The sequence below is a fragment of the Periplaneta americana genome, chromosome 1 (genome assembly GCF_040183065.1).
Source record: "Periplaneta americana isolate PAMFEO1 chromosome 1, P.americana_PAMFEO1_priV1, whole genome shotgun sequence".
NCBI classification, from domain to species: Eukaryota; Metazoa; Arthropoda; class Insecta; order Blattodea; family Blattidae; genus Periplaneta; species Periplaneta americana.
Window position 1 is genome coordinate 76572750 of NC_091117.1, and position 14701 is coordinate 76587450.

Sequence of the window (14701 nt, forward strand, 5' to 3'; positions counted from 1 at the left end):
GCATTTGGAGGATATGCGCCACACTGTAGAGCAGTATTTTCCAGAACAGGAAAGTGAAAACAATTCTCAAAACTTGTGGGTCAAAAATTCATTTGATATCAAAGAAAAAAACCTTCTTCCCTCGCTTCTGAAGGATATGAAGCATTCCTGGAAGTGACGTCTGATTCATCCCTGTAACCTCAGTTTAAGAATCTCCCTGTGGTGGATTTTTGGCACAGCCTGAGAAAAGAGTACCCAGTGTAATCAAAGGAAGCTATTACAATTCTACTTCCTTTTGTAAGTACTTACCTATGTGAAACTGGGTTTTCTGTGTATACGTCTATCAAAACTAAATGCCGGAACAGATTGGATGCAGAACCAGACATGAGACTTTAGCTTTCTAACATTAAACCCGATATTAAAGAAATATGCAGGCGTAAACAACAAAAACACTTGTCCCTCTGATCTATTTCAAATAGGTATTTTTTTTCTGAAAAAATTAAGTACCTGAATTTTAGTGTGAATTACAAAACAGTGTTAACAATGCAAGTGGACTTAATTTCATTTATACTTGTTATATATATTTACTAATCTTTGTAACAATAGCAAATATATTTCAGAAATGTTAAATATTTTTAAATACGAGAATGTATAGCGTGTGAGTTCTAAAAATATGTTTAATTTTAGTGGTAAAAATAAACCAGGATTACTAATCTTTGTAATAACAGCATATATAGTTCAAAAATATTATTTATAATTTTTAAATATGTATAATATGTGACATCAATAAAAATGTGTAATGTTAGTGGTAAAAGTACATTTGGTAATTTAATATATATATATATATATATATATATATATATATATATATATATATATATATATTCCGCTGAGTTCCACAATTCTATTTTAGGTTTAAAAGGGTTCCGTGGATAGAAAAGTTTGAGAAACACTGCCCTAGAGGAATCCGTTGGGGGCTCTCCGGTAGACTAGAAGATCTAGACTATGCGGATGATATCTGTCTCTTAGCTCATTCCTTTAAAGATATGAAAGCCAAACTGCAACAATTGGAAAAGGAAGCACAGAAGGTGGGTCTTCAAATCAATATTAATAAAACCAAAGAATTGCGCATAGGTACCAATCAACCTATTCTTCTAACTCTAAGCAGCAGCGTAATTGAAAATGTGAATGAATTCTCATATCTAGGCAGTATAGTCTCCCAGAATGGTGGTACAGATAGCGATGTGAGAGTAAGAATAAAGAAGGCAAGATATGCCTTTGGGCTGCTAAAGCCTATATGGAAGAATGCTGCCTATACAATAAATACTAAACTGAGAATTTTTAACACAAATGTCAAATCCGTGCTTTTATATGGCTGTGAAACCTGGAAAATAACTAAAACTATTATCAATCAACTATAAGTTTTTATTAATAGATGTTTGAGAAACATATTAAAAATATTCTGGCCGGTCCAGATATCCAACGAAAACCTATGGTTAAAAACTAAACAAAAACCAGTTGAACTTGAAATTCGGCATAGGAAGTGGGGATGGCTGGGACATACACTTCGCCGACCTCCAGATGACCCCGCCAGGAAGGCTTTGGATTGGAATCCGCAGGGCAGCAGAGGAATTGGCAGACCCAAGATAACATGGAAACGAACTGTTCTCACAGAAGCAAAAACGATGGGGAAGACATGGAGTGAGATTAAGGCGTTGGCCAGGAATAGAGTCGGATGGAGAAGCTTTCTGAGAGCCCTATGTTCCACCTAGGAATGATGGGAATATTGACTGATTGATTGAAATCCAAAATAAATGTATGTTAATAAGGCGTTTTTGTTTTATTTTGGAAATAATCTCGCGAACTCCCTCAGTTCTTTACACGAGTTTACCAGGGAGTTGTGACCCCTACTTTGGGAATCAGAGCATTAGACATTTATTTCTATCTTTTAATATACAGGATGCAAGTGAAATAGTCCTGCCGATTGAAAGGGACGATAGGGTATTTTCATCTTGAAAAGGTGATGATCTGATGATGGCAAAAACTGCCGAAAACATTAATCCAATTCAATAAATGTGACATAGTTAATAATTAAGACTATACATTACTTGATAAGCAAGAATACGGACCCATTTAATCTATATTCACGATAGGGTATACTATACATTTTGTGATTAAACGCGCTCTTAATTAGAACTACTTGAACTGCCTCCCGCCACCCTCTCTGGCTATAACATTCAATCTGGTTGCATTGTTCAGCGGCTTCAAATTAGTGGTTTTTATATTAAATTTACACGAAAACCATCCACGCTATCGAAATATGCCAGAGGGATAAAAGATTCTTTATTAGATTTTCTATCGATATGAATAAAAATCACGATCTTACGCCCAATAGTTACCGAATAAGAGTGTGTTAAATATTTGGAGGGAAAAAAACCATTGTTTTCTGAAAAAAAACTATGAACTTTCCACCTATGTGGTATTAGGCCTACACTTTTTGTTACATACAACATGAGCTATTAGTTTTGAAAATCTTCAGAATTATTTCACTTCCACTCTGTATATTTTTAAGTTCATAAAAGAATAGAAAGTATAAGATATTTTAATAAAGTAACAAGGGCGATTTTTTATAGCCTATCTGAAAAGAGCTCATGTTGAGGGGAGAGGTTAGAGAAGGGCATACTGTAGTCTTGTTTGTTATGAAGAGCTGTGAACTTGCATTACCTGGTATCTTTCCCGAAACTGTGGCCACAACGAGCAAGGTCTCTTCATCCTCACAGGTCATAATGGTCTGATCAGCATCCAAATCCCATATGTCGTGATCATTTATACCATGCCGTAGCGATACCTACAAAAATTCCTATGTTAGTCACAGCGAAAGAGGCATTTTACGGTCATTGTGCTGAGAATAGAAATTTTAGTTTTTAGCCACATGTTTGCCTCTGATTGAAGTTCTGGCTGATATATATATATATATATATATATATATATATATATATATATATATATATATTTTATGCAGTACATCTCCTTGACGATATGTGTTAAAGGAAGAACAATTATTATTGTTTGTATGCACTGAAGTGTGAATAGTAGAGACAGGATTTCCATGCAAATGCATGTTTTTATATAAGCTTGCTACAGTTCTCAAACTTTGTAAATATCCGTTTCATGGCTTAGTGATTCGAAATATGTACACTTTTCCCGTAAATATTTGCATGTTTTGGCCTTTTTAGTGGTAAATTCATGCATAATGCATGTTTTTTTTAGATTTTAAGTTTTGTTAAAATGGATTTGAGGGAGGTGGGATATGATTGTAGAGACTGGAATAATCTTGCTCAGGATAGGGACCAATGGCGGGCTTATGTGAGGGCGGCAATGAACCTCTGGGTTCCTTAAAAGCCAGTAAGTAAGTAAGTAAGTAAGTAAGTAAGTAAGTAAGTAAGTAAGTAATGCATATTTTGAGGTTTATATTGCATATTACGTCCATTTTTATAGTTTCATTGCATATTTTATATTAAATCGCATGATACTGCATTTTATAAAATGTTGCCTCGTAAAGTTTGGTATTTCTGAGCTTACAAAATTTGAGTATATGTACTGAAAAATATAAGTGAAATGCTAACGGTTTGCAGGGTTTCTACGTGAGGACTTCGAAACTTACCAGCTAATCTTCTCATTGTATTGTCACACTGGAATTCCACACTGCTGTTCTATACAAGTCTCCGAGAGTTTCATTGCATATTTTATATTAAATCGCATGATACTGCATTTTATAAAATGTTGCCTCGTAAAGTTTGGTATTTCTGAGCTTACAAAATTTGAGTATATGTACTGAAAAATATAAGTGAAATGCTAACGGTTTGCAGGGTTTCTACGTGAGGACTTCGAAACTTACCAGCTAATCTTCTCATTGTATTGTCACACTGGAATTCCACACTGCTGTTCTATACAAGTCTCCGAGACTAAAATTATTATTAGAAGGATGCCTCTTCTGCTCCCTCTCGTACTTTGTAGTTTGACGACAATAGCACTAACATGCTTCCCCTAACATGCCTTTAATTTGGAAAGGTAGATACAACTGCGATTCACCCCTTGAGGTTACTGAAGAAAAGGAATAGCGTGCATTGCTGCAATATTTCGTCTCTAGATCTTTCTGTCTATGTGTTGGGTTCAAAGAGTTTGTAATACTTACTAGAGACACATACCCGTGAGTGGCAGACAAGAAAAATGTCACAAATTGAATCGGCTAGCATCCGCCATTAAAGGGAAGGCTTGCAGCGCGAAATTCGAAAACAGTACCGCAATACATTGATGTAGCCTGGTGATAGACACTGTTTTAAACATCTTTTACAAAGGATGAGTCGTGATGAAATAAACATGAATGGCAGAGGAGCGCTATATTTATTAAAGTATTATAATGATTCATCTTTGGCGATATTCTAAAAAAATAAATTAAATCACCATATACACTCCGGATAAGTATGTAAAATATTGAATAATGGCAATGTCAACATTAATTTTCAGTATTACTAGTATTGTTTTAAGGACATAATAATGGATATTTACTGTAATATTTAAAATGATCTATATTTCAGTCCTTCCATGTAAAGGAAGGGGAAGGTATATGGTGCTTAGAAAATATTTAGTGGTGCAATATGAGATCATAAAAATTCTGGAAACTGATTAAAAATATAATGAGAATAAATTTGATCATAAAACAGTCTATTCATTGTGTAGTTGATGACCTCCAAGTTAGAGGTCAGTACAGACTTTTTAATACAATTCGTAGCGGTAATAGTAGGCCTAGGAGTAGTGGTAATAGTAGGCCTATTAGTAGTGGTAATAATAGGCGTAGTAGTGGTAATAGACCTTGTAGTAGTGGTATTAGGCCCAGTAGTAATGGTATTAGTAGGCCTAGTAGCAGTGGTAATAGTAGGCCTAGTAGTAGTGGTAATATTAGGCCTAGTAGTAGTGGTAATAGTAGGCCTAGTAGTAGTGGTAATAGTAGGCCTAGTAGTAGTGGTAATAATAGACCTTGTAGTAGTGGTAATAGGCCTAATAGTAATGGTAATAGGAGGGCTAGTTTTGGTAGTATTAGTAGGCCTAGTAGCAGTGGTAATAGTAGGCCTAGTAGTAGTGGTAATAGTAGGCCTATTAGTAGTGGTAATAGTAGGCCTAGTAGTAGTGGTAATAGTAGATGTTGTAGTAATGGTAATAGGAGGGCTAGTTTTGGTAGTATTAGTAGGCCTAGTAGTAGTGGCAATAGTAGGCCTAGTAGTAGTGGCAATAGTAGACCTAGTATTAGTGGTAGTAGGCCTAGTTTTGTGGTAATATTAGGCCTAGTAGTAGTGGTAATAATAGATCTAGTAGTAGTGGTAATAATAGGCCTAGTAGTAGTGGTAATAGGAGGCCTAGTAGTAGTGGTAATAATAGGCCTAGTAGTAGTGGTAATAATAGGCCTAGTAGTAGTGGTAATAGTAGGCCTAGTAGTAGTGGTAATAGGAGGCCTAGTAGTAGTGGTAATAATAGGCCTAGTAGTAGTGGTAATAGGAGACCTAGTAGTAGTGGTAATAATAGGCCTAGCTAGGCCGTCAGCTATATTTTCACTAATTTCTTTGCATTTAGTACAACCAAAAACTAGAAGTACATGCTGTACAAAACGGAAATTACATGATTAATTCATTTATTGTGAAACAAAACAGTTTTAGACAGATATAGTCTGAGGATTTTCTTATGCACTCTGCTATTATAATCTACTGTAATGTGATGGCACCTAACCCTTACATACATTGTTGAAATCAACCTTATAAACCTGATTAATGTGTTTCTGGAAAAACTTTATCCAAGAAATAATCCGACATTCTGTAAACACATTCAAAGGAGGAACTGCATTTGGAACATTCTTCCAAATATTAAGATATGCATGCTTTCCTGGGCATGCTACAATAGTAGCTATGTTCGAACAAATATTTGCGGCGCAGTATTTCACCATTTTCTTATTATTTCCCTTCAAGTGTACTTATATTTATTCGCACTCCTCAATAAGCATGAACTGCTTGCACTCCTGGCGAAGCATCAACTCCCCTTAATGGCGGCTGAACAGCAGTTCAATTTTGTACGCGAAACTAGCGCCGTTGGTGTCTCTAGTTATACACAGTCTAATAGATACAGTCACGCAAATCATACGTATAAAATATGCCAACATTTGACAGCTGGCGCGACAGTAGCCCTCTAGCGGCAGGCAAGTTAAAAGTGTGCACACGACTTATGATAACACATCAGAAAACAGGTTTTGCGTAGTTTATTTTATATTTTTATGCTATACAATAAGTGTATATGGTTCTTATTAATTCTACTTTAGAATCCTGGAAGAATTTCACACGCAGTTAATCTACAAGTTTCAGAAGCTGGGAATAAAAGTAATTCTTTCTGCTCCTTACAACTGAATCATGGCTCTGATCACGTATCATGGTTTGAAATAATATAATTGTTCGTGCGTGGTCGGTTAATTCATTCATTCCTAAATATATTTATGAATCATTGGAACTTTGTATTTCCTGTGAGAAGAGTAAAAATTAGTAGCTTCAGAATTGTAAGGCATATCTCGTAGGGTACATCGCGTGGTGAACTCCTCTCCCTATTTCCTGAGAAATTAACGATTTTGCATACTGCAAATTGGGGTAAACTTGAAAATAAAGAAAAGGGGAGGATTTAAACATTAATATGAAGTTCATTATTTTTCCATTTCTTAAGAACCTGTATTTCCTTTATTATTTTGAGTCACAAATAGCGCTGATGTTATGGTTTAAATTTTTATGGCAAGTTTACCGCATTTTACATTACATTTCCAGTTTTCACACATAATGCCTAAGTTTAACTTATCCTACCTATGTAATACGTAATTTACATGCACTTACTGTTAATATGACGTAGGTGAGAACAAATAAATGAACACACAATTTTGTTAAAAAAAATTGTAACTTCAATTAACTCAGAAAATGTAGGCCTAATTTTATTTTCAGAGTAGAAGTGATGTAAGTCAAAAATGGGTAATTAGGGGTTAAACATTCTGTAAACATTCTGTAAAATACAGCGCAAAGTGGCAGTTAATATTGAATGTATTTAAACTATTAATAGTCGGTGAATAGAACGAAGGATATATTAATTGCTACTTTGCGCTGTATTTTACAGAATTCTTACTTTAAACCTCATTACCTGCTTTTGACTTACACCACTTCTGCACTGAACGGCTCAAATAATCACTGGGAATGTAAAATCAACACCAATAACAGTCATGCAAATTATTACAGAAAAGATTGTTTTTTTTTATTAAATTTAAAAAGGCTCTTTTATTTCTTGCGAACTTAATACGTCTGCCACATGAATCTACACTAATACATCAGAAATTTATCGACACAGTCTGGATTTATTCAAGAAGTGAATATTTTGCAAAAGGATTACTATACTCCATGAATTCTTGCAAAATTAATACCATGATACCTACTTGAATGCTATATAACATTCAACTTTTTAAAAATATAAAGAAAAAAACACGAATACAAAAATTATGGAATTACTTGCATTAAAAACTGTAGATATATTATCCAAAATCGGAATGGTTACACATTTACACATATGATCTCTGCAAAAAAATAATATACTGTAACAGGTATTTACTTTGTTTTTATTTAAACTGTTCTTCCTGACATACAAATAGGTAACCGATAACTAATAAATGTTTTATAGAACACAATACGTAGGCTATCTACAACGTGGATTATTGGTTATGACTGAGTTATGATTTTCTCTTGGTCTCTAGGGAATCTGAAGAACGACAAATTCGGAGATTTAAACTTGTTGTTACTGCAATTTTCGTCATTGCACACATTGCCTTTATTCCGACGCATGATTAAAACGTTATTATAACATCTCGCATCCCTTTAAAGCACGTGCTGGCTGTATCAACCCTATGACCAGTGCCTTGCCTGCCGCTTGGGCGCTAGTGTCGCGAATGTTGGCAAAAAAAATGTTGAAGTTGCGCGACTGTATGTATAAGACTGTGAGTTATATATTACAAACTCTTTGGTTGGGTTTGGGATTATACCTGAAACTTAGCAACATTCATCCTACCGCGTTGCAAAGTGTCACTCTTCCCTTGTCTCTTTCTAGTTAGTCGTACTCTGTCGTTGACCGAGTAAGCTACTGAGCTATCTGCTTCAAAAACATTGACCGCTGATATTATTGTGTGTGTAATAATAAGAGTGTAGCCTATATACATATATTATAGCGTTAAGGAAAACCATTGGAAGTGATTCGTTGTGGTTTAGTGAAATAGTGTAAGTTTACATATATATATATTATAGCCTTAACACATAGACCTAATAATCTAGTGCAGTGTTTCAAAACATTCAATAGGTAGTTAACAACTTGTAAATATGGAGAAATCGCCTGAATGTTACAATAAGCTAAGTGTGAAAATAAGAGTACTGAATTCCAAAGAGAGAGGAATAGTGCTGAATGTATATAAGTACTTTAGGAACAGTGGCGCTTGTTCTGTGGCTCAGGTTGCCAAGCAGACTGCAGATACTACCAGATTTTCATACAAGCTAGTACTTGCGATAAAAAAAGAATTCCTTACAGCTGGAAAACTATCAACTCCAGTGAAGAAGACAAGCCCTGGAAATCAGAAGACTAGGCTGCAGTTATATGATTCACTGACTCAATCTGGTATTAGAAGGCAAGTTCATTGATTCTATCGACAGAATAAATTATCCACTTTAAAAAAGTTAAAATCTGTTCTCGACGCTGATCCTGATCTTCCAAACATATCATTATCGACACTGAGACGGCTTTTAATTGACATGGGTTTTGAATTTGTGAAAAGAAAGAGAGACTCATTATTGATAGACAGAGACGATATTATTGCTTGGCGTCACAGCTATCTGCGATCTATCAAACGTCATAGAGCTGCGAACAGAAGTATTGTGTATACTGATGAAACCTGGATAAACGCAGGCTCCACTACTTCTAAATCTTGGATTGACAAGACAATAACCTCAGCATTAGATGCAAGAAGGAAATTGCTTACAACAGGGAACAAGCTGCCATCCGGGAAAGGTGGACGCATTATATTAGTTCACGCCGGTACCGAGAACGGCTTCATTCCAGGAGCCCAATTGATGTACCACGGAAAAAAGGATGGAGATTACCATGACGAGATGGACGGTCCCATGTATGAGAAATATTTCAAAGAGAAGCTTCTTCCGAACATTCCACCAAACAGTGTCATTGTATTGGACAACGCGACTATCCATTCTAGGAAAACTGAAAGACTTCCAACTAAAAACAATACTAAATTAGCAATTCAGTCTTGGCTGACAAGCAAGGGCGTACAATGGGATACTTCCATGCTTAAGACTGAATTGTTGAAACTAGTGGAATCTGTCCGTCCTCTCTATGAGCCCAAATTCATAATCGACGAAATGGCGAAGGAATATGGACATGAAGTGCTGCGTTTACCCCCGTATCATTGCGAACTTAACCCAATAGAAGAGACCTGGAGCCAGATTAAAAGGAAAGTTGCGCTAGAAAATAACACATTTAATTTAAATAGGGTGCAGGAGCTTGTGGAAGCCAGTGTAAACGATGTGACGCCCGAGCAGTGGAGGAACTATGTCTCTCATATTAAAAGCATCGAGCAACACATGTGGGACACTGACTGTTTGCTGGACGTTATTCATGACAGCGTCATCATAAATTTAGAAGATTCTTCTGACGACGATAGCGACAACGATGACGTCGATTCTGACTCTGACTTGGGTGTTGCGGCGCTACCAGACTAATAATGCAGCTGGCAGGTGAGTTAAGTATCTTGACATTACTCTGTTCTGAATGTTTTGTAAATACTGTACTGTACGTGATTAGACTTACAGTCGAAAAAAAGAGCCTAATGTGTTTCACGTAAGTAGTAGCTCAGTCGCAGGCCGAGGTAACAAACCCTCCGCCCCTACATTCTGACCATCGTGGCCGTTGTCGCGGCAACGTCTTTAAAAGCGAAAGTGAGGGAAAGTGTGGGAATATCGTCTTCCCCATCATAGACAAATAACAGAGTTCCCCATAAAGACAACAGTAACCTCAAGGGGCGAATCGCAGTGTAGGTAGAAGGTCTGTAGTAGGCTACATGTACAGGTGTTTTGTGAACTAGCTACTGTATTTATGTTCTGTGGTGATCTGTGAAGTGTTGTAATGCCCCCGATTAAATGTTCGAGAAGAGATCTTGTGGCACAGTGGATCAAGGGAAAAGAATAACTCAGAAATTTGGAAAGATTGTTAGTAGTACATTGTGCCATTCGAAAATAAAATGTAATAAGTTTCAATTTTGATATTGCATTTTTCAGTGTTTCTTTCCTTCATTGTGCATATTTGGCCATTTGATAGTGCATGGATGCATGCATATTTTACGATTTGATAGTGCATGAAAATCCTGTCTCTAGTGATTAGTGTAATACGTAGCTAGTTAGTAATGTATGCAATGGAGGGAGAAAGGAACTCACCACTCTGCCCCATTACCTGCTGGCTTAGTTGCCTCATGGGTGATGTCTTATTGGTGTCACGAGGTTCAAATCTGTATTCGGACAGTTGACTAAACAGCAGCAGCAATATGTTGAAACTCGATACCGGTACGTACAGGTTTCGTCGCTAGGATTATAAAGTCCTATTTTTTTGGTTAAGCACCCGCGACAGATACAATAGAGTAGGCAACCATTAGTCTCGAACAACATTATTCTGATTATTGAATCTGAAAGTAAAGCAGAACCTCGATAATCCTAACTCATCGGTGTCCATTACGTGATTTACGACTCACTCTGTAGTCACTATGCAACCCGCAATGTAACTTTCCCTCAACCATTCTGCATCCCCATAAAGCTCAGATATGCATCATCTCTTGTTTACTATCATCAAAACACGAACGCAGTGAATAACAAACAAATATAGTTTATTTAACGACCCTCGCAACTACCAAGGTTATATCAGCGTCTCCGATGTGCCGGAATTTTGTCCCGCAGGAGTTCTTTTACATGCCAGTAAATCTACTGACATGAGCCTGTCGCATTCAAGCACACTTAAATGTCATCGATCTGGCCCGGGATCGAACCCGCAACCTCGGACATAGAAGGCAACGCAGTGAATAATATCAAAAGTATTTATTATTATTATTATTATTATTATTATTATTATTATTATTATTAGACCTTTGGGGAGGCCGAACGTAGATGGGAGGATAATATTAAAATGGATATGAGGGAAGTGGGATGTGATTGTAGAGAATGAATAGGGATCGATGGCGGGCTTATGCGAGGGCGGCAATGAACCTCCGGATTCCTTATAAGCCATAAGTAAGTAATTGTATAATTAGGCCACTTGCATGATACATGTCGTTTCATGAGCCTTGGTTTAGTTCGAGCAAAAGAACTTACTAATCTGCGGAACAAACATGATCTTCATATTGATCTTCCTGCACCAAATGTGGCAGAAAAAATAAGACTTACTACTTACATTGTATCATGGGAAATAGCAAAGCTCTCAAATCATTTCAAGAAAGGACATTTCTAAAACAGCAGAAATTTTTTTTCTATCATCTGATATCTTCTTCTGTCCCGAACGTTTCTCCTGTTCACCATTACTTCCAGTGCATCATCCTTCAGTACGCAGTTTCTTCTCAGCCAGTGACCCAGCCAATTCCTTTTCCTCTTCCTGATCAGTTTCAGCATTATCCTTTCTTCACCCACTCTTTCTAGCACAGCTTCATTTCTTATTCTGTCTGTCCACTTCACATGCTCCATCCTTCTCCAGATCCACATTTCAACTGCTTCTACTCGTTACTCTACACTTCGTCGTAATGACCATGTTTCTGCCTTATACAATGCCACACTCCACACAAAGCACTTCACAAGTCTCTTCCTTAGTTTTTTTGCCTGAGGTCCTCAAAAGATGTTTATTTTTCTATTAAAATCTTCCTTTGACATTGCTATCCTCCTTTTTACTTCCTGGCAGCAACTCATATGACTGCTTATAAGCCTACATCCGAAGTATTTGAAGCTGTCTACTTGCTCTACTGCCTCATTTCGAATTCGCAAGTTTACCTTCCTTATTTTTCTTCCGGTAACCATGGTCTTCGTCTTGTTGGCATTTATCTTCATCCTATATTGCTCACAAGTGCCATTTAGCTCCAGTAGCATATCCCGTAGTATCGTCTCCTCTTCTGCTAACAAAGCTGTACACCAGAGTAAAATATATAAATAGGTGGTAGAAGTCAATGTCCTTTTTGTTTATTTGTTTCTTTCTTATTCTGCACTTTTATTCGACTTACATACCCGTGTGCATCTAGCTGGCTGCAGAGGAATTGAACTGAATTGAATTGAAATGAATTGAAAGAGGAGACGTGGGAGGAGAAATTTAAAAGGTACGCAAAACGAGTCCTTGCAAAGGGTTCGGGGCTGAAAGAAACTGAATATGTGAGCTCCAAGCCTGTTGGCCACTTGTCTCACTCCGGGTTACGCTGCTCACTGAAGGAGCTCTAGAAAATTTTTAAGGGGGAAAGCCGAAAATGGACGTAACCTCTTAGGTACCACATACGCGAGGGAATGGAAATGTGATCAAAGTGATCATGGGACAGAACGAGGAAGAAATGGCTGGTGTAAGTCTGCACATTGAAAGGAACTTTGCTCGTTCTCTAATTATTACCCGTCCAAGGCGAGTGAGGACCGGGCGGTTCTGAGAACTGAACTGTTTATCTGCTGTGTTGCGAGTACATTCGTGTTCCCTCTCAGTCGGCCTCTACACTAGGACGTAAGTATCAAAAAAAAAAAAAATCCGAAATTCTAAACGTAAGGGTGTACAAAAGTTGCCTTGTAGTCTCTAGTCATTCATTTTTCATTCATTTAGTGTTCTGCCCAAGGGAAGGTCTTTCACTGCAAACCCAGCTTTCTCCAGTCTTTTCTTTTTTCTGCCTTCTACTTTTGTTCCTCATATAATCCATATATCTTAATGTCGTCTATTATCTGATATCTTCTTCTACCCCGAACTCTTCTCCCGCTCAACATTCCTTCCAGTCAGGGTTCCCAGATTTTAGATCTACCAAGAAGGGACATCCTTCTTCCATCATATACAGTACTTACATTTTGTCTTAAAGGAAGAGTGATATGAATGTGGGCAGAGTTGACATTTTCGTGGCTAGAAAAATGTATTAAAAATGATTCCTTTTTATACAGTTGAAAAAACTAATAATATGGATATCAAAATTGCAATTTTAATAAAAATATTGCAGGTACAGGTTTCCAAGAGCAAAACAATATTTATCTGGCTGTAAGTTACACCATATTATTTGTCTGGCGTCTTTCTGAAGGGCTTGTGACAATAACATGTTATGTCAAATTATTATTGACTCAGTTACTTAATAGTAGTTCTGCCTAATACATTTCCCCAGCTAATTGTAAAGCAAAAGTTTCATAAGATAGCAAAATATTTAAATTTCAATGTTTTTCATTGATTACAATGACATAAAATTTATTGATAGCTAAATTCGTATTCATTTTGTGACTTAACATATTACCGCTCTAAACCCATCATTTAACATACAGTATACATATACTGTATATTTGTCACTGTACTTCAGCATTTTCAACAAACTTTTTTTCCATTCTCTGTGCCATGCATTTCTGATGAGCATCTCTTTTAAACGTTTAGAAATATTATATTCACAACTGAATTCGCTGTCACAAACCTTACACTTGCCAAAATATTCGTTTTTTTCCAATGTGCAAACCTAGATTGTTAAAAATTAATTTAAATTTAATCTAATTATTATTTAGACCGAGTAGAAAATAGTTACTAGGTAACGACAAAATTATACAACTGATGTTAATTTTCTAATGGAGGGACTTTTTGCGTCCCGCCTGGAATCGAAGCGGGACTCGGGATTTTTATATGAAAATCGGGACATGTCCCGCCAGATCGGGACATCTGGCAACTCTTGCTTCCAGTGCATCCTTCAGTAGGCAGTTTTTTCTTAGTCAGTGACACAACTAATTCTTTTTCCTCTTCCTGATCAGTTTCAGCATCATCCTTTCTTCACCCACTCTTTCCAACACAGCTTCATTTCTTATTCTCTCTGTCCACTTCACACGTTCCATTCTTCTCCAAATCCACATTTAAAATGCTTCTATTCGCTTCTCTTCACTTCGTCGTAATGTTCATGTTTCTGCCCCATACAATGTCACTCCACACAAATCACTTCACTAGTCTCTTCCTTAGTTCTTTTTCCAGAAGTCCGCACAAGATGTTCCTTTTTCTATTAAACGCTTCCTTGGTCATTGCTGTCCTCTTTTTGACTTCCTGACAGCAGCTCAAGTTACTGCTTATAGTACACCTCAAGTATTTGAAGCTGTCCAATTGCTCTACTGCCTCATTTAGAATTCGCAAGTTTATCTTCTGTATTTTTCTTCCTATGACCATGCTCGTCTTCGTCTTATTTTATAACCAGTAAAAAACTAGGTATCTGATTACATTTTTCACCAAGCCGCAGGAGATCTAAGGATTATCGTATAGGCCTACCTAAAGTAATTTTTTTATTTAGTTTTTTATTTTCATAATTCTTCGGTGCATGGTCAATGGGGCTCAAGTCACTTCTTTTCTACAATTTTTAGTTTCTGAAAAGTTA

General features: G+C 36.7%; 1 protein-coding gene across 2 annotated transcripts in view; it reads right to left on the reverse strand.

Annotated features, from left to right (window-relative positions):
* The window catches only part of LOC138696805 (hemolymph lipopolysaccharide-binding protein-like), a 43540-nt gene that overhangs the window by 17465 nt on the left and 11374 nt on the right, over window positions 1-14701 (reverse strand). For both annotated transcript variants that reach the window (XM_069822224.1, XM_069822234.1), the window contains one exon: window positions 2704-2827. In XM_069822224.1, the coding sequence (XP_069678325.1) occupies window positions 2704-2827 (124 nt within the window). The remainder of the gene's footprint in view (window positions 1-2703; window positions 2828-14701) is intronic.